The sequence below is a fragment of the Martes martes genome (assembly GCF_963455335.1).
Source record: "Martes martes genome assembly, chromosome: 11".
Taxonomy (NCBI): domain Eukaryota; kingdom Metazoa; phylum Chordata; class Mammalia; order Carnivora; family Mustelidae; genus Martes; species Martes martes.
The window spans coordinates 33131272-33152992 of NC_137899.1; the positions used below are offsets into that span (position 1 = coordinate 33131272).

At 39.9% G+C, this 21721-nt stretch overlaps 1 protein-coding gene across 1 annotated transcript in view; it reads right to left on the bottom strand.

Annotated features, from left to right (window-relative positions):
* Positions 1-21721, bottom strand: part of ELAPOR2 (endosome-lysosome associated apoptosis and autophagy regulator family member 2) — a 72481-nt gene that overhangs the window by 6904 nt on the left and 43856 nt on the right. Inside the window, exons 17-19 of the mRNA XM_080818668.1 lie at positions 13562-13688; positions 7325-7503; positions 6154-6319 (exon numbers count right to left, since the gene is read on the bottom strand). Coding sequence (XP_080674794.1) covers positions 6154-6319; positions 7325-7503; positions 13562-13688 — 472 coding nt within the window. The remainder of the gene's footprint in view (positions 1-6153; positions 6320-7324; positions 7504-13561; positions 13689-21721) is intronic.

Sequence of the window (21721 nt, forward strand, 5' to 3'; positions counted from 1 at the left end):
CAAGTCAAGCCTAAATCAATAAAAGACAAAACACTTCCAGTGTCATCCGAAATCAATCTGGCTGGGACTGAGACAAGAAGGAGTCCTAACGCTGAAATAGATGATGTCAGGAATGATAACCTTGCCATGCAACACAGGATTTTAGGTGGACCAAAGCACGGGAAGTTTGCTTGAGCAACTGCTATGCTGCTTAAAAACAAAAGCAAATGCTTTTGCTTGCTATTGTCACAGAAACTGTCTTTCTCTCTGCACCCTTAACCTCTTCCTCCTCATCTCTCTTGACTTTGGCTGCTTTACGGAGAAAGATGATTAGTTTTTCTGTCACCAAGAGGGACTGAAGGCCAGGCACAACCACCTACATCAGCTAGGGAGCCTTGAGGAGGAGAAGGATTCAAACATTTATGACCATCCTACCAGAACCGGTAACAGGAGAAGGACATGTGAATTCCATTAATGGGAGTTAAGAAGGTTCTCAGCGGGGAAGCTAAGATAATGGGACCTTGTGTGAGGAGTTCTGCAGGACTATCCAAGATGCTGCTGTTGTTGCTTCTACAACCAGAAATCTAGTAGGAATTCATGGTACATGCATACACATCCTCCTCTCCTAAGTACCAGCAGTGATTCCCCTGGTCAAGAGCAGTCCCATGGAGAGGACAGATAGCAGGGCATTGCAAGAGCTCCTAATTCCTCCACTATTTGCAACAAATGTCTGTGTCAGGATTACACACAAGCGTCTCCACTTGCCGATGCCGAAATGTGTCACGACATAAACGATGAAATGTCAGTGTCAAGTCAAAAGTCTCAGTCTCAACCACAACAAAGGTGGCTGATAACACCCCACCACCACCAAAATTCAGGAAACTGCTATGTAAGTAAAGTTTCTTGAGACGATGTGACCAGATTTGCAATGCTAACTCTATCGGCCAGTCATGCAGGAACAGTCCAGCACTTGTTTAGATGCTCTGCTACTGGAGACAGCATGGCCTCACTTGAACAGGCTACCTGGTCTTCAGCAAGCTGAATCATGCTCTCCACCTTTGTGGCCTCACAGCCCTAATGATCAATTTGGGATAGAATTCTCAGTGATTGCTAATTCTGACAATTAAACACTTCAGCAATGGAAAGGAGCCTGCCCCAGAGGTATCTTTGGGGATTTTAGATTCATTACCTTGATATGGCTACCAGGTATAGCCTTTCTGAAAAGCAGCTATTAGCTTATAACTGAGTTCTTGTCAAAACTGAAAGCCATTCCTGTGCACATCTTGTGAGTCTATAGCCTGATGGTTACAGTCACAGTGGGTCAGCAAGGTGGCAAGGACCTAATAAGTCTCACTTGTCAAATATAAGTAGTATGTTCAGGAATATGGCTGGTCCTGCCCAGCAGCATCTCAATCTCACATGAAAAAATGGCAGCATAACCCTTTGGGGCAACTTTATCTCTTACTCTACAACCAAAAATGAACCCACTGGCTCCAGTCCTTGGTTTATCTAAGTTCTACCTTATGCCTGGGCCTGATTCACTGACAGTTTGTAAGAGTGGAAACCCAGTGGGTGTCCACCAGCAGCTGTAGCTGTCCTATCTCAGCACCAAGTATACATAACTGAAAACCTACAGAATTGTTTGGTCTAGTGGGCTGAACCCATTCTCATAGTTGTGGCCAGTACTTATCTTGATAAATCTTATTAGATCACCACTAACTCTTGAGCTATCACCAAGCGTCAATACACTATTTGGTCTGCCACTTGGAAAACTATAGACTTAACACATCAAATTTACTCCTCTCTGTGACAACAAAATCCAAAAATAAATCTCAGCTGATCAAATCATCTGGGTCACTCATGTAGATACTTGCATTAAGGACTCGTGATCTGAAAAGATCAAGGAGAATTAAGCACACAATAGAGATTGCATAGGACAGACTGCCACAATGCTGCATGGACCCATCATTCTGCCCGCCATAGCAATGAATCCCCCATCACACAACTGGGCACAAAGTAAAGGACTTTTTTGCAGATGCAGAGTTTACCAAGCATGCAAGACTCGGGATTCATGCCCAGAACTGACAAGTTTTTCCAGAGCAAAATGATCACTTCTGATCACTTCTTTGGGCTATCAGTAGTGCCTTACCTCTTTTGACACCTGTTCACATTATGGGGTTGCTGTTCCAGTCAGATCTGCTAACTCTAGCCATATCGCTATGGCCCTTGAGAAAAATCTTTTTCATGTTTGTGACTTATGGATCTTCTGTAGTCTAATAATGGTGCCCTTTATATCACAAAAGCTACCTGGAAATGGGCTGACCATAGAGGTGTTCAGTGGATCTTCAATACCTCATACTGTTGAAAGGTATCATTGAGCACGACAAGGACCTTTTCAAAAATGAATCAAAAACATTTCTGACTCTATCTCTCCATTACCTCCTCTTGGTCCACACAGTTAATGAGGTGGCGCAGTTACTAAACATGGTTGTCCCCAGAAAGGGATCATCTCCTCTTGGCTGTGTCATGCATAATTATTGGTAAAAAGGTTAAGGTTCTATGCACTTATATAAAGTTATATACACTTACATTAAAATCCAGGATTCTACCCTGTCCACTCATGGGTGTCCTGTCCACTCCATGAGGTGTCCTTTTTACTCAAAAGCAACCCCTAGAATGTTGGGTGGTAGCTCTGCCAGAAGGGAGTCTAGGAGATTCAAATACAATTCTAATGTAGCCATTTGTATTGTTTCATTGAAATGTCATGATTCTAGATCAAAAGGATAATAACCACTTGGTCGACTACACAGCTCATCAAGACCTCCTAACATAGCCCACACAAAGGTAGAAGACCTATTTTGTCTCCATCATAAGTTTATTTAAATGCCATTGTCCCTCTTGCACTTGAATGTTCTGGAGCAGAGGTCTAGGTTCCAATAAGGGATAAACAGAAATAAGATGAAGTTTTAGCTAAAATGGGAAAAACTTATTTTTGGCAGTGGAAGAAGATCAACAATGCAATCTGATAATGAGGTGCCTAGAGGGCAGATACCTTAGACCCTGAGAGGTATGAAGGACAGAGGGATATTAATGATAATTTGTTTTTCAGTCTCCCTGTCACCTTCTATGAAGGATAGTGCATTGGTGTTCCTCTCTCAAACTGTTGTAAGTACTTTCAACTTAATCAAAGACTAGGTCCACCATACCCATCAGATAGAAGTCCCTTTAAACTTACTGCGAAATCTATAAGAAACAGCAGGAAATGACCCCACCTTCTGCCCCAAATAACAACATCAACACCAACATTCCCATTGCCACTGCTCAGTCCTTCCATGGAGTGAACAGGCACCACCCAGTTTCCAGCGTAGACCAACAGGAGAAGTTGGACTGACAGTCCTTAAGCAGCCTCTCAAAAACAAAGAAGAGACACAAGTATGTGAAATGAATTGGGAACCCTAAGGTTTATGAGCCAGCAAGGGGGCTGCAGGCACCATCAGACTATATTGCCTAACTAATGCAAGTCCCACTTGGTGTCTCTAACAACCGTTTGTAAGACTTTCTTTCCAAAGGCACCCGTGTACCTTCAGGACTGTACTTCTTGTGTAGAAGCCAGTCATTAACTTGTACCCTACAAGGGGTTGTAAGTGGTCATAATTCAACTATTCATGGAAATAGCCCCAACATATCATCAACCTTTAGACAACTGCAAAGATTTTCAAAATGAGACTAATGTTGGTTATTCAGAGATCCCTGAAGGGGTAACTGGTGTTATTCCTATTCATCCTATAGACAGTTATTCAATCAGAAAAGATGGTAAAAAAAATTATCTCTGAGTTAGCTAGAGTATGACATACCACCACCTCAGCCTCTGATGACATTTAGGTCAACATCAACTCATGGTTCAAACATTATTATGGACGATGTAATTGCCCTCAACTTCACACTTAAGGGTCAAGAGAAAGTCTGTGCAGTCACTCATCTCTTTTGGGTATCTGGAATGCCATCATCCTGTTCACTAAGTTCCCCTACCATGGCCATGTACACAAAAGTGGAAGATATGCCGGGTTCTGAAAATACCTTCGACCCTCTTCCACATGAATCTTACAGAGGAAAGATCTCAGTGCCAATGGAAAGGTCTCAGGCTGAGTAAAAAGGTCAATACTGGGACTTAAATCTGCCTAGCTTTCTAAGGTGGACCCTCATGATTTATGGGATTTATTCAGCTAGTTGGATCTGGGAGCCTGGGGCTATATTTGAAGTCAATAATGCAGGTTCATCTCATCTTGCTGTTTGGTGTCCTAATGGTAGTAGCTTTATTTAAATGATGTATGCAGTAAATTGGCCAGATTTGAGCCCAGCCTCAGTCTAACAGATTAAACAGAATGGTGGATAGCATGCTGTACTAACGGGAAAATTTGCCAGAAGCCAAGATGGTGTAGAAATAAGGTTTGGATATCTTGGGGAGACAATTCTCCGTGGTTCCTTTACATTTCTGTAGATCTTATGAGCAGGACAGTGATTTCCCTTTAAGACCATCTTTTTAAGGATCTTTGTATAAAAAGCAGCCTTAGAAGCTCAAGGAATTGTATTTTTCCAGAGCACATGGCAGGAAATGGAGTCTCCCTCTGAAGCAATGAACACACACACTGTCTAGTACAGTAACAGTAATATCTCTCTTTGCAGGAAAGGACTGGCATGATTACTGCCCATTCAAAAAAAGTCAGGTTCCCAAAGCCTAGAGTTCATTTCCTATAATGCAAGCCACTGAGTGTGTGTGTGGGTCATCTGTTCCTGTTCACAGAACCCTGAGGAAAGTGGGGTTTGAGGAACTGGTATGAATGCTAATACCCTGGCTAGTGTGTCCACTGGGAGCATTGAGTACTTTGTCTCTGACCAGGAGTCTTATGCCTCCTAAATTGTCCATGAAAGAGTGGCAGGCTCATTTGTTACCTTGCAAGTAGGGTGAAATCTCAGTTCTTGACACTAGCTGTACATTTCTTATTCTGTAGCAAAAACCTCCTTCCTAAAGTACAACAGTGAAAACTAACAAACAAAGTTAAATCACCATTAGAAGGGGAAAATGGCTTATTCATTTTGTTTTAAATTATCCTTATATTTATGTGCTTAAATTAGGAGAGTAAAAGGAAATTATTACTGAAACATTCTCAATAAATGTAATCTTTTGTCACCTGTCCTTCCTGCTAAAAATCATTTGAAACCCATCTTTTCTTCTGTTTCATTCTATTTTTAATGCTGCGTGTAGGCACACTGGTAATTTCTCATCTTTTAAGTCAATGGTGAAGAATGTCAACAAAATGTGTTTACAAATAATATTTAAGGCTTAGTGTTAATCTGTTTGGATACTGTAATCATTTCAAAGCTGACAAATGTGATGGCATCTGATAAGGTACCTTTAATACCTCAACAGTTTATATAATTTTACTTTTTCTATGTGAAAAAAAACATGTTACAAAATAAAATACAAAACAAAACAAACAAAAAAAGAATGAGTGGATAAGATCTTTTTTAACCTAAAATCTTAAAATATTAGAAAACAACACATTATCTTTGTGAAAATTCAAATATTATAAAAATGTACCACTTCAAAAACTAAAGACTCCCATTGGTTCAAGCTTCCCCCAAAGCAGCCATTGTTCATAGTCTGCTTTGCAAAGACTAACATAGATTGATCTTTAATAGATATTAATAGTCTTTGTGTTGTTTTCACTTTATTTCTCTCGGACCTATGGACATACATATGTCCATTTCTACTAGTTGCCTAGTCACACAGGACTCCATTACTTTGCTATATGGAAATTTCTTATCAACTCCCTCTTCATGGTGTACAAGGCTGTTTCTACTCTGTTAACGGGGAGGGGGGAACAATGCTGCAGTGAATAATCTTATATGTATATCCTTGTGTACTTCTTTTTTTTATTATTAACATATAATGTATTATTTGTTTCAGAGGTACAGGTCTGTGATTCATCAGTCTTACACAATACACAGTGCTCACTCCCCAATATCCTTTGTGTACTTCTAAGAGTATTTCTGTTGGATACATATCCATGGAGAGAAAGACTGAATGACAGGGTTGTATGAAAGTTACTCTTAGGTTATGATGGCCCTTTGTTAATAAATGCACAGTAATACAGGTTAAAATTTTGCTCTCACCTTTGTTGCCAAGGATTTAAGTTTTCCCAGTAGTGACTGTTTATTGGAATATACAACTTCTTCCTCATTGTCTTCTCCTTCCATGATAGCACAACTGTCTGCCGCTGGGAGTTCACATTCTTTTGAGTTAGTTGTCATCACCAATTTGGAATATTTGTACTCCAGTCTAAGTGATGGTAAATAAATAAAGTGGCTGTTTAATACAAATTAATACCAATTAAGGTGGTCATACACCACCTTGTTAAATGCTCTTGTGGTAAAGTTGCTCTACTAAGCAATGTCCCTACCTATAGCCAAAGCACTATGAGCTCCCATTTACCTACCATCGACACGCAAATCTCTTCCAGGATTTCAGAGAATCGTGGCAGTATAGTTAGCTCCATCAATTATTATACATTGATTAAATTCTTCAATTATGAAGAACTTTTTAAAAACGAAGAGAAACCATGAAGTATGAATGCATTTTCTTAATATATCAATATTTGGAAGCTTGGGCACTATATGATTTTCCAAAGTTTAGTTCATAAGAATAAGAATACCACTGAGGTCAGTGATCTGGTCTTTCTTGTTTCTGTACATACCTCATTCCTTTCAATTCACCACCTTGGATATTATAATGGCCTTGTGATACAACAATACAGAACTTTCAGAGCCCCACTGATATATAATCATTTTAGAAGAGTCAAATCTCATAACAGATCAATATATATTCAGGAAACAGACTCAATATTCAACCCTAGATTCCTGAAGTCCTGGAGTAAATACAGATTGCATTTGCCTACATACTTAGTTGTCTCACAAGAAACTGAAAAAGAAACATCAGGGCAAGAAGACACAACGTTGTCATGAAAAGAAAAATACAGGCAGAGAGAAAACCTGACCTCTCATCTCAGCTCTGCTCCCATTTACTTGAATAACGCAGAGCCTCCGTTTTTCTCTATTTCATAACAAATAGGTCTAATCCAATCACCTCTAATGTTCTACCATCTATTAGCAGAATAATAATCATTCCCGTTTCCTTTCTTAAAGGTCTTCCCTCTAACTCCTTCATAGGAGCAGTTTCTTATCTTTCTTAGAAAAACTATTGGATGTAACAACAATTAGGTCTAACATTTTCACAACAAAAGAGATCCTTCAGTTCTTACATGGTCACTCCAATGAGGTTACTTACTTCTGATTCTTTTTCCAGAAGTAGCAAGTTAGAGCCACCAGCAAAACCGCGGTGAATGCTCCCACACCTGCTCCCACTTTCAGCCAGAAGTCAACTGTTTCGCAGGTTGACAACTTTTTCTCAGGCAAAGAAACTCCTTTAATGCACCATTTAGGTTCATTCCATACATACAAGGTTTCCTTTAAAAACACACACACACATAGATGACATGTGAAACGAGATTCAGAAGGAGAAGGGTTCTGCCCCTTATTCATAGTACACACAGAGGATTTCTCGGCATGCATCTAATGGAAGAAGCTCCAGAAAGAGATAGAGAAGAGAATGAAAAAGGAAATAATGAACAAAAAAACCCAAAACCAAATAAAAACATGAATTGCCAGATCACGAGGCGTGGTCCATCTGAGGAGGTTGAATAAAAAGGACTCCGTCTGGACATACCATTTGAGCTTTTTTGCTCAAATTTCTTATGATCCCTGACTTTTTTTTTTTAAGGTTTTATTTATTTATTTGACAGAGAGAGTGAGAGAGCACAAGCAGGGGGAACAGTGGGGAGAAAAAGAGGTAGAAGCAGACTCCCTGCCAAGCAGGGACCCTGATATGGGGCTCAATCCCAGGACCTTTAGGATCATGACCTGAGCCAAAGGCAGACGCCCAACCACCTGAGCCACTCAGGTGCCCAATTCCTGACTTCTGAGTCACGTTTTTAATTGAAAGCTTAGGTTGTTTAATATAGTTAAGGGGAATAGGTATCACTCACCCATGCTGTAGGTCCATTTCCCCCACTAAGTGTCTCCCCTGAGAAGAAGAGTAAACTCTGGACCCAGGACAGGCAGGCACACCATGATGAGCTGGTTTGGGTAAGTGGTAGGGGGGCAGGCACATGGACCGCACCCTTATTTTCCACACATTATTCGGGGTCATCGCTGCCCACAGTAGGTCCTTATTTTTATGCTCCCAAACCAGATGATTCAGTGTTGTTAGAACAATGTTTTTCAAAACTGCAAGTTGCAACTAACTAGGGAATAATAAAATCAATATACTAAATATTAATAATTTTTTAAAAGATTTTATTTATTTATTTGACGGAGAGGGAGAGTTCACAAGTAGGCAGAAAGGCAGGCGGGGTGGGGGGGAGGGATGCAGGCTCCCTGCTGAGCAGAGAGCCTGATGTGGGGCTCGATCCCAGGACCCTGAGATCATGACCTGAGCCGAAGACAGAGGCTTAACCCACTGAGCCACCCAGGTGCCCCAATATTAATGGATTTTTTTTTCAGATAAATAGATCAAATAACACTAACCAGAAACAAAAATTAAAGGACTGGGGGCGCCTGGGTGGCTCAGTGGGTTAAGGCCTCTGCCTTTGGCTCGGGTCGTGGTCCCAGAGTCCTGGGATCGAGCCCCACGTCAGTCTCTCTGCTCGACAGGGAGCCTGCTTTCCCCTCTCTCTCTCTGCCTGCCTCTCTGACTACTTGTGATCTCTGTCCGTCAAATAAATAAATAAAATCTTTTTAAAAATTAAAAAAAAAATTAAAGGACGGTGCATGCTTCCTTTTATAGTTCAACAAATATAATGACCAGTAGTAATTTGTGTGATGATTATATCCAGGGACATTAAAGGACATGGAAGACTCAATTTTTTGATCACTGTATCTAATTAAATTTTCTGGTGTCTGATGGTCACTTTAATAATATCCTAACAGGGGTTGCCTGTGTAGCTCAAGTCAGTTAAGCATCTGCTTTGGCTCTGGTTATGATCCTGGGGTCCTGGGATTGAGTCCCGCATTGGGCTTCTTGATCAGCAGGGAGCCTGCTTCTCCCTCTCCCTCTACCTGCCTCTCCCCCTGCTTGTGCTTGCTCTCTTTCTGTCAAATAAATAAACAAAATCTTTAAAATACTAATAATAATATCCTAACAAAAGGATAACACCCTAATGTGTAATTTTATTGTACAAGCACACACATTTCTGCAATTAAACATGAAGTACAGGAGAATAGTGTTTACTTTAAGGAAAAGTTTCAACCAAGTTTTGGATAAGAATTCTCAGGTTTTTTAGAAAAGTCATTAGTAATTGAAATTTTTTTTTAACTGCATGACAACTCTAACATTTTCATTAAATTTAATGTAAAAAAACACTCTTAAAATGGGTCACATTATTTTTATAAGAATGAGATGAGAAATGAGGGGCATGTTCAAATACAAATGCTACATCTCTAAGTGTAAACAAGGACAACAGCAAGAAAAATGTTAACTCTAGTCAGCACATGTTGGCTTCATGTGAAGCGCGTTCTAACAAACAAAGACCCTGCAGGGGCGCCTGGGTGGCTCAGTCTGTTAAGCGTCTGTCTGTCTTTGGCTCAAGTCCTGATCCCAGATTCCTGGGATCAAGCCCAGCACCCTGCTCAGCAGGAAGCCTGCTTCTCCCTCTCCTAGTTCCCCTGCTGTATTCCCTCTCTCGCTGTTTCTCCCTCTGTCAAGTAAATAAATAAAATCTTAAAAAAAAAAAAAGGACTGTGCAATACATTATATAGTTTTATCAAATGTGCAACAGTGGTGAAAATGGCAAAGCTCTAATGTCTAATGACAGTTATAAACAAAATGTTAAAACTTTGGATTAAAAAGATACTTGTAAACCCAGAGTACTTAACTTTTCCATAAGCTCCTAAATTGTTCAGGGGAAAAAAAAAAAAAAAAGAGCAAGCTATTGGCCAAATTTCTCAGTCATTCCCTAATTATTAATTAGAATGCCTTATCCCTTCATCTAGTCGCGTGTCATTGGCAAAGGAGAAAATGGCTGACTCTACAGCTGAAAATTGTCTTCTTCCAGTATGCTGGGATATTTTGCAAACAGGGTGAGATAAACTTGATGATAAGCTTAAAAATATCCTTCTCAGTGATAACACAGTATCTCTTCAAATCTGCACGACTGGGTGACATTTAGAAGTAATGCTTACTACACACCCTGAGAACCTGGTATAGATTTCTAAGATCCAAGTTGATAAGAACACTTTCCCCACAAGTTGTGCCACTCTCTTAGTTTACAAACCTCTCTGTGGAGAGCTTGTTGTAATGTGTAAACTTAACTTCATACACACCTGGATTAGATACATTTACAGAATTGGGAAAATATACTCTTAGTCAAGACAGAGAGAAAACCTGTAAAGTATGGAGCAGGAAACACAGGGAAATTGTTAAAAAATTAAATGATACACATTAGCAATGTTTTGCAATCACTGTATTTTTTCTCCCATGAGGCTTCGGGCATCCAAAAGAATCGACCCTTGCTCCTGAACCCACTGCAGTCCCCCCTTATCTGCAGTTTGACTTTCTGTGGGCTCAGGTAGGAAGCACATGATCTTCCTGATTTATCATCAGAAAGTCCACAGCAGCCTCAAGCTCTGTCATGTGCCTATGTCACTGCCCTCACTGGATCTCATTGCACAGGCATTTCACCATCTCACATCATCATGAGGGTGAACACAGGACAAGAAGATATTTTGAGAGGGAGCGCCTGGGTGGTGCAGTGGGTTAAAGCCTTTGCCTTCGGCTCAGGTCATGATCCCAGGGTCCTGGGATGGAGCCCCACATTGGGCTCCCTGCTCAGCAGGGAGCCTGCTTCTTCCTCTCTCTCTGCCTGCCTCTCTGCCTACTTGTGATACTTGTGATCTCTCTGTCAAATAAATAAATAAAATCTTTAAATAAAAAAAAAAAGAAGAAGATATTTTGAGAGAGAGCACATTCACATAACTTTTATTACTATATATTGTTATAATTGTTCTATTTTATTATCAGTTGTTAATCTCTTACTGTGCCTGATTTAGACATTAAACTTCATCCTAGGTACGTGTGTACGTACGTAAAAGGAAAAACAAAGTACACATAGTGTTCGGGACTATCCATGGTTTCAGGCATTCATTCACTGGGCGTCTTGGCACATATCCCCCAGGAGAAAAGCGGGGAGGGTCTACTGTAATGGAAAACAGTGAAAGCTGTCATTTGTGCAACATAAAACTCACTAAAGAGCAGAATTTTGGGGGCACCTGGGTGGCTCAGTGGGTTAAAGCCTCTGCCTTCGGCTCAAGTCATGATCTCAGGGTCCTGGGATCGAGCCCCACATCGGGCTCTCTGCTCAGCAGGGAGCCTGCTTCGCCCCCACCCCCTGTCTGCCTCTCTGCCTACTTGTGATCTCTGTCAAATAAATAAATAAAAATCTTTTTAAAAAAATAAAAAAATAAATTTAAAAAAATTGTAAAAAGAGCAGACTTTTTGAAATCTTTTATTCAGAGGCTGGACATAAACACCCACTTACTGGGTCGTACCCATTTGTTTTGCTGTTGCGACTGAACACACTAAGCAAGTTACATGAGCTTCGGAATAACATTTATATTTTTCTAACTGAAGCCTGATCTCATTTGGCAAATATTTTCAAAATCCATATCTAAGTATAACAGAAATGTCTACTTACCTATTTCTCAAGTTAAATTTAGAACTATAGGAGGGAAATTATGTATTTCAATATGACAAACACAGCAAAGTGTTCCTAAAGATATCTTGAAGGCAAAAGCAAATATTTAAAAAGAATCACCTTCTAACTATCTGTTCCAAACATTCTTAAAACATGCCGAACAGAATTTTGGCAATAAAGAGAGTAGGAATTAAATTAAAGAGATTATTGCAACCTTGTGGTCTTAACGTTCTCATCATTACATTCCAGAAGAGAAATGGTGAATATTAGAGAATGTTTACATAAAAGGTCACCTGACTTTTCAAAGCCCTTGAGTTAAAGTGATGGCCAAAGAAGGGAATGCATCCGTTTCTCATTTATTCCTTAAAAAATGATAAGGGTATCATCATTTTAGAGAAACGGTCAAGAAGACTTTCCACTGTGAGACATAAAATGTGTATCATTAGTATTATGAGGACTAAAAAGAAACCATTTTTTGGTAAGCCAAGATTTTTCATCCTTGACCCGCTAAGAATGTTAACAAGAAACTGGCTCACCTGTGCACAAGATGCACACTTGATAAATGAAATAAAACATTCTTAATTTTTCTTTACTTGTCGATTGGGAACCTTTCCTGTTTTATATTCAATTATTTCATGACAACACATTTTATATTGCCTTTATGCTTAGACTTTATCATCAAATACAAAAATAAGTATTGTTCCCAGAAATTTCATTTCATTTTTAGGCATATTGCTTTGTGTCTGAGTTGGAGTCTGCACATTAGCTTTGCTGTACAATATTTCTTACTATAGGTTCGATGTCATTACGGTTTGAAAAATCCTTACATAGAGAATGGCTCTCTGTGTTTTTCCCCCAGAGGTAAAGTCTACTGCTAATACTCTGAATGCAGGAGATGAGGTAGGGCATTCTGACTTCTTCTTGTACTCCTGCCCTCTGACCTGCCAATAACATGCTCCTCCAGACTTTCCCGGAAAGAACAGCATTCCCTCCCTGGTCCCTTCTTGCCACCCTTCCAGCACGCTTCCCACTCCAGGAGTCCTGAACGTCAGGCCTACTCCAACTGTATCCCAGTTTTCCGAAATCCCATCAGAATCTGATTCTCTGATGCCAGTTCCCCACTAAGGTTACCACCACTAGCAGTGATTTATTATCATTTGTGTTTTTTTCTTGTCATTTCATAGAATTCAGAGAGGTTCAAATGGGAAGACATCTTGAAGGAAGAAAAGTTTGTGTTTTTCACACGGCACTTTCAAAGCTTGTACAGTGACCTAAGCACTCTCAGACACTACTCCCAGAAGTGCAAAAGGATACCTCCAAAGCACGTTAGTAATATGGATCAAGAACCTTAAAAATGTCCATCTTCTTAGATCCAATTAATCTTTTTCTCATAATAAAATCTAAGGAAATAATCACATTCCCAACAGGGATGTTCATTACAGTTGTTTACAAAGACTTCTCAAATTTTCTCTCAAATGTCCAACAGGGGATTTATTAAATCCCAAAATATATATAATAGAGTATCTGTCAGTAACTAAAAATCATGTTTTTGAAAAAAATTAATGACAAGAGAAATACATTCAGTGTAATCAACTGATGGTGGTAACCTTGTTGGTGGTAACAAAACTTGATTTTAAATGCATACTAATGAGACATTAATTTAACTATAAGCTTTAGCCATAGTTTTGAACCTGAGTTTCTGTGATTTAAGTGACACCAGACTCATCAATTTCTCTTCAATCACATAGCTCTGCTTAAATGGATTTGTCCCTTACCTGAAATCCTCTCTTACAGGCTCCCTCAATCTCATGGAAGTCATGCTCTGTGCACAGAGGGCAAGCTTCAGCACTCTCCCACAGAAAATAGAATGAGCAGCCATCACAGGTGCCTGCTGGGCACTTGCTGAAATAAAAAAATGAAATGACAGTTCTTATAACACATTCAATCAAGTCCAAGCAACATTTAAGTGCTCACTGCATACTGGAAAGCAATGTGTGGGTGCTGAGAAAACCAACAAACAAGAAACTGAAAGGAAATGGCGCCACAACTTCATACCTACTCAGATGGCTAGAACAAAAAGGCAGATGATAACAAGAGTTGCAAACATATCAAGAAATTAGAAACTTCATACATTGCTAATGGGAATGGAAAAAGGTGCAGCTGCTTTGCAACAAGCTGGTAGTTCCTCAGATCATCAAATTGAGTTACCACGTGATCCAGTAATTCCACTTCTAGATAAAAATCCAAGAGCAATAAAAACATATGTCCACACACAAACTTGTACATGAATGTCCATAGGAGCATTACTCATGAGAGCCAAAAGTTAGAGACAACTCCAAGGTCCATGAGCAGATGAACAGACAAACACTATGTGCTATAACCATTCGGTGGAGTATTACTAGGCCATAAAAAGGAACGCAGAACTGATCCATGCCCCAATTTGGATGAACCTTGAAAATACACTAAGTAGAAGAAGCCAATCTTCTACTAATACATAAAATATAAATCTTCTACTAATATATAGACTCTTCTTCTAATACATAGAATACAGACTCTATATATTAAATGATATTATTGGGCTATCTGGTGTCTCAGTCATTTAAGTGTGTGCCTTCAGCTCAGGTCATGATCTCAGGGTCCTGGGATCGAACTCCCTACTGAGCTGGGAACCTGCGTCTCCCTCTCCCTCTGCTTGCCATTCCCCCTACTTGTGCTCTCTTTTTCTCTGTCAAATAAATAAAATCTTTAAAAAAATAAGTGATGCTATTTTTATGAAAGTGCAGAATAAGATAATCTATAAAAACAGTAGGTTAGTGGTTGCTTGGGGCTTGGAAGAGAACTAAGGTGATAGCTAAAGTGTATAAGGTTTCTTTTTAAGGTGAAGAAGAGCTCTCAAAAATGACTGTGCTGACGGTTGTACCTATCTATGAATATGCTAATAACCAGTGGCTTATCTGTTTTAAGTGAACAAAGTGTATATAACATGAGAATCGTATCCCTATAAAGCTATTTTTTAAAGATTTAAAGGACAGATAGAGACAATGACGAAAAAATAAAAAGAGCTCTCGGAAGACCTCTTGACGGACGGGGTGCCTAGGACAAATATCAAATATTCAGTAAGATTTAGCCAGAAGAGAAAAGAAGAAAGCAAGGGAATGCCTACTGAGGGCTGAAGTGGTAGATGAATTGTAAGGGAAGTACAAGCTGGTCATTATCATAATGGCTTCAGGAGCAGGGCAGTGAGCGGGCACTAGGCATACAGGCAGGAACCAGGTGGGAGAAGGGAGGTGTCATTTCTTTTTAAGGTGACGTACTTAGGGGGCACCTGGGTGGCTCAGTGGGTTAAGCCTCTGCCTTCAGCTCAGGTCATGATCTCAGGGTTCTGGGATCGAGCCCCATATCGGGCTCTCTGCTCAGCAGGGAGCCTGCTTCTCCGTCTCTCTCTGCCTGCCTCTCTGCCTACTTGTGATCTCTATCTGCCAAATAAATAAACAAAATCTTAAAAAAAAAAAAAAGGTGACGTACTTAGGCAACGGCTCCAAGAACAGAATAATGAACAGGATCATGGTCTAGAGGGTGAGGGCAGCAGGGGGTGGGGGGTGATTGTTGAAAACAAAATTGCCTAAAGTATAAAAACAAACAAAACAACTATCAGGTCCACACAAATCCCAGTGGTGCAAATGACTGTGCAAACCTGGGTTTCTTCAGTCTGACGATGACGTCTTTCAAGAGGCAGTGACCATCACCACTCGGTGACCACAGATGGGGCTTACACGCAGGTCCAAGATGGCAGAGAACAAACCACTAGGTGGGGCCTGAATAGAGACCTTTTGAAACTGCTCTGTGGTATGTGGGTCTATTATGTCAACTTACTTCTTTCATTTTAGGGACAGATAAACGCAGCATGGCTCAAAAATTAAACCGCTATTACTGTGTACAGAATCCTTATTCATTGAAGCAAGAAGTTATGTGGAAAGGTTCTGGTGGGAATGGCTGTTTTGTTCATGACTTCGTTAAAGCTAGGAGAATCGTATTCCATTCATATGTGTAGTATACTTCCCTTAAGCTGTGTACATACACGGCACTGCCCTGGAAACCTCCACACCTGGGCTGCTGCTGAGTACAGGTGTCCTAACACACGTGGGGCAACAAGACAGACACACAATAAAAGGGAGAACCCCAAAACACCCCTTTTAAACTTTTAACTTCAGATGACTTTGTGATGATATGCAGTCTAAAACTGTAATTTTCGGTCTAGCAACAAAGTAAAATTTCATATTCTTAGTATATATTCTAAGGTCATCCTACAATATGAACACTGAAACAAAAATCTCCCTGCCTAAAAATTGTCTACATTTTTATAGGATTATCCTTCTAAATGTTGAAATGCCTATAGCATGCTATAAACTAAGTAATCATGTGTGGGATGTAAAGAAAAGCATAGTTCTGTGTAATGTACTTAGAAACAGAGGTCCAGTACTTTCGAGCTGAGAACAGCGGTGAATGGGAACTCTTAGGAAAAATAGCTTAACTGTTACCTCCCTTGATTTCTGTTTGTAAGAGCCAGTAAAGTATTTTCAGACCAAGAAACAAAAAGGTATTTTTGTAAAAAGGTAAGTACAATAGATGAATATCATGCCACTTAAAAAAATTATCACTATTTCCCACCTTCCACATCAGGAAAACCAACTCAAAACTGTACTTTTGAAAAAAAATCGGGCAACCAATTAGAAAAATTCCCTTTTCAAGGGGCACCTGGGTGGCTCAGTGGGTTAAAGCCTATGCCTTCGGCTTAGGTCATGATCCCAGGGTCTTGGGCTCTCTGCTCAGCGGGGTGCCTGCTTCCCCCCACCCCTCTACCTGCCATTCTGCCTACTTGTGTCTGTCTGTCAAATAATAAAACCTTTAAAAAAAAAAAAAAAGGAAGAAAAGTTCTTCAAGAACACAATTATTTGTACAACAATGAATTGAAATTTTAAAGGTAATTAACTTTTTGATCATTTAGCATAAATTACCCAATATACTTTCCTGCTGAAGTCTCTCCTTCCCAAATTATTTTATCTTTCCAACACAGGCACATTTTCAAGGGCAGCGAGGGCTGTTTATCTTGGGAAAATAAAAGAGTAAGTCCAGTAAAGTTTGAGGAAAAAAAAAAAAAGCACCTCAACAAATGAAGAAAAGGGGGAAAATTAATTAAAGTTGCAAAAATCTCTGGAGAGAAAACTTGGGTTACAATTCTGGCTGGACTTGCGAGTGATTTTGTTTTTTTCCACCAGTGACTTAGCCACCCCTCCCCCCCACTGTTTCATATTTGTAATTTAGCAGAAGTGAAATGTCTATTTCACTGCCTTCATAGGGTGGTTATAAACAACAAAATAAGAGAACAATTTGGGAAGTTTCAAGTAGTGCAAAATATAAAAGACTATTAACAATGCACATCACTTTCTCAAGAACTGGTAGAACTACAGAAACCGGGGGAAAAAAATCAAGACATTGATGTAACTTACAGAGCTGCCAGTAAGTGTCAAAATACTACAATGATTCACTGCCTTTCCCTGAGATAATTTACTTTTTAAAATCTGCTCTTAGGTTAAAAGTAGTTTAGTTTAGAATCAATTCTTCAATTCTTTCAACCCAACGAATCAGTTAAAATGTGGAACATCCAAATTTGATTCTTTGTTATAAACCCAAGTTTCACAGTTTGAATCAGGCCTTCCCTATGAAGTGACAAGGGTGTAGGAAGCAGTACCCATTTCAATAGGGCTTACATGGAAAACGAAAATAGAAAAAAAAATGCAAGAGAAAAAACACAGTAAGATTTTCTTCTACTAAGAATAAAAAAGCGTGTAGTAAGATAGACAAATGCTTTATTGCCAAATATGTGAAACTCTTTTCCCTTTGATGACCTGGGTCACCATCATCTCCATCCTCCCTACACTGGCTTTTCAAAGGTGTCACTAACTGAGCTTCTCTTTTTAAATTTTTGGTCTACAAGATCACCATAGAAACCAGCAAGTAAGTGCCTGGAGAGCAGTACGTGAATCACTGATAGCTGGAACACAGAAGACTAGAATTCCACAAGATGACCCCTGTGGGGTGACACCCCTGTCACCATAGGCTGTGAATTCTAAGTACAGAAACCACCATCGACAAGGAAAACCAGGTGCACCATAATGTGGTTTTACTCTTAAATAAGGAAGACTTTCCAGTTTCCTTATTTTGTTTTTGGGCTTGCCTTTCCCATCGGGATAGCACTGGTAACATGAGAGAATTCCGATCAATCTTTTTTTAAGTAAGTTCTTTTTAAGTTAAATAAGTTCTATCTTGGATTCTAAAATGGGATACATATTCGGGGTGGGGGGGAGCAGACAGAGCTAGGAGTTATTAGTGTCCTCCTTTATATGAATCGTCTTACCTAAGACAGGATCTCCTTGGCTCATACTAAAAATTCGTGGACAATAATCTTATTTTCTTATGAACTACTACAACCCTATACTTAATCAATTGTTAATTGTTGAGATAGTTGATAAAACAATGTAACCTTGTTTTTGCTTAAACCTTATTCAAATCAGGTACATGGTCAGTATGGTTCTGACCGTTCTGGGGTTGGTCTCAAGAGACTGGGGGAAAAGTCCATAGTTTCAAGTGCCTCAAACTTTCTCATTTGGTGTCAGAGCATGGTTGTTACTCAGCTTCTTTCGTGCAAGCCTTTCTGGGTTTCTTGGGGTTTCCCAGTCTTGGAGTTCAGAGACTGGCATCCTCTGGCATCCTCTGGGTGATGCTCTCCTACCAGCTTCTGGTAACTCCCCTCGGCTTTGGCTTCTGAGCAAGTTCAGCCTTTCTCAGGTGAGAACACCAGTGGACAGAGAGCCTTCCTGTGTGGGATCCATAAAATGGCTTTGGATCTTGCTACAATTTTGCCCTGAGGCTGAAGAGTATCAACCACTTATGACTGAGTTTGAACATAAGATCTCTGATCCATACCTCTTTGATCCAGGGATCTAAAATTCTACCAGTCTCCTGCAAAAACCTCCTTTTTTTTGCAGATTCTCCCCTAGGTTAATTACCAAAAGCCAGAACCTGATCAAAACCTATACAGACTACATTAGCTAACACTCTCCAGTCCCTCTTATCTACAGGTCTGCAAAACCTGTCAGAGTTTTATCATCCTTATTTCAAAATGGATCCTTAAACTTTTTGACTGTTTTGTCATCTTTTTATGTCATGTCCTATGATTACTCATTAGTGTTTGAACTGTATAATTTTAACAATTCTGTATTCAAAATTTCCATTTCTTGATCATAACGGGTTTTTACTTATGCTCATAGAGCTTTTATATGCCTCCTCACTTTTCCTTGTTCTAAGAACATACTTGGCTTTTATCTTTTAAATTCTACTGCCTTTTAAATTTAACTTGTACCAATTTAGAGATCTATTATCTGTCCATAAGTGGTTCAGAGGGAAAAAGAAAACAAGGAACCCATTTAACCAATCATTATCCTTTGCCTCTTACCTTCTTAAAATGGATAGACTTTTTGGCTGCAAGAGACCTCTCCCAAAGACCAAAGAAAACACGAGTGATCTGCAGGTCTGGTAATTTTGGCAGAGCAAACTCTAAATCAGAGCCTGTGGAATAAAGCTCTGGCATGTTCCTCCTGTGAATGCTATCACGACAGACCTCTGAAGCATCCCTTTTGTGAGATACAACATTCTCAGAGGCTAAACTCTTTTTTTTTTTCTTTTAATGAGCAGTAGCCCCTCTCCATTTGGCCTGGAACCACTTACTAGCTGGATTCTCTGAGCCCAAGGCTACCCTTATGATAAAGATGAATTTGGATTCTGAAGGAGCTTTTGGCAAAAACAGTTTTAGACTGATTCATAAACTCTCCAAGCAGTTAAATATAGTTACATAAATCGAGACAGAGAGAAAGAGAGGATGATGATTTTCCTCTAAATCATATCATTACTAAAGACCACCTCATTGGAGGAAGAATGACTCAAGGTAAACAAAGCACCAATAACTTGCAGACCAATTGAGTTATCCCCGGATAAATGTGATATTTGCCTCTGGGCTTAGTGTGCTTCTTTGTAAATCTCTACCTATGAGAAACTGGAGGGACAAAATGGCAAGATGAACACATGACGGGAAGAAAAGAATTATCGACACAGCCAGGACATCCTTCCATCTTGACTGTGCCACCACAGCTGTATACCCCGGGTCCTCAGGGTTCCCTACTGTGTCAAGCAAATGCGTCTGATGCAGGTCTCTCATCAGAGTGAAGATGACTCCTTTTGCCCACTTTCTAATAATGCTTTTTTATAACCTTTCCATTCACAGAAATTTCTTATGCATTTGAAAGAACACTTAGGACACAATGTTTATTTAGCTCTAAATTTTTCCTATTGAAAGGTGAATCTTCAATTTTCCTAACGACCGAGGATCATGACTGGAGGTTTGAAAAGTTTCTTAGGCAGAGGCTGGAGGGCGATCTATTTAGGGCTGTCAGCACTCTACTTTGTTAGAAATTTGTTCGCTGGCCAAGATGCAAACTCCACCAGGAAATCCCCAAAAGTCCACTCACTCTGGCTCTCAGATTTCTTCCACCACAGATATAATGCTGTTAAGTTTTTATCTAAAATGTCTCACCCCCCGCCCCCAGACACTTTGTGAAATTAGAAACCAACTGCATTTGCCAGACCAAACACAGACAGGATGCAGTTTCCAACTGCAGGTTAGTAGGCGGCCCTGATAATTTGCTATTCCCTCTAAACTTCCTATGAGATACACACAGAACACACATTGTCCCTTTCCTCCTGCCCACCCACGTTCTGTTAAGACCTTCTCGTTTTCCCAAGACTAAGTGTCTTAGGACATTTTCTCAGGTCACAAGCTTCAGAGCCCCGACCAACATCACTACTACTCAAATCTCCTTTGCCTGCTTTGCCAAGATTGTTGGCCAAGACAGGAGAATTCCCGGGGGTGGCATCCCTTCCAAACTGCCAAAGTCTGCTTTCTGAGACTTTTTGGTCACAGCCTATGAGACTTTTTTCAAGCCAAGTGCCTGGTTAACACCTTCCTCCCTCTTCTGGAGATCTTAAAGCTCCCCACCCCCACCCCCCAAATTGCAAAGTAAATCCTCCCCAAAAGTAGCCGGAGAAACCTGGCTCTGTTAACATTTCCTCACTGTTAGTAGGAAATCTTTATTCAGCCCCAAAGCTAAAAAAACTCTAATTATTTCAGAACAAGCTGCTGTTTTTCATATGCTGATGCCAGGGCTCCCCCTTGTGCCTTCACGGAGAACTGATTCAAGTAAGAACAGAAGGTTAGCTCATTAGGTTGTGGGGTTCCCAGCTGTTCCCTAGAGCAGTGGTCCTCAAACCTCAATGTGCATCATAATTACATATAAAGTTTTACCAAATATGGGTAAAGGACTACCCTGTAGACCAAGACATTTTAAATGAGCTTTTCAGAAAACTAAAACGCAGAGCAAAGTTTGAGGATTTATCTCAGAAAAAAGCAAGCCAAATCACCAAAATACCAAAATGTGGATTAAGATCAGTAGTTCCAAAATTTTTATCTGCACAGAATTGCCTTGTGTTTTTTAAATAATATTTTAAAGTAATCTCTACCCCCAACATGGGGCTCGAACCCACAACCCTGAGATCAGGAGTCATACGCTCCACCAACTGAGCCAGCCAGGCACCCAAGAATTGCCTTGTATTTTAAAAAATATTCCTATGCTCAACACTCAAGAGATTGTTTTGGTTTCAGGAAAGATCTAGAAATTGACTTTTAAAATAGATACCCTAAGGTATTCTGCCACAGAGGATCTTGAGAAACCCTGGCAAAAACAGCTAAATTCTGTGAAGACAAAAAACTGCTAGAGGTCAAAGGAAAAACTTAACTTTTCCTCTTCTCACAAGGCAAAAAAACC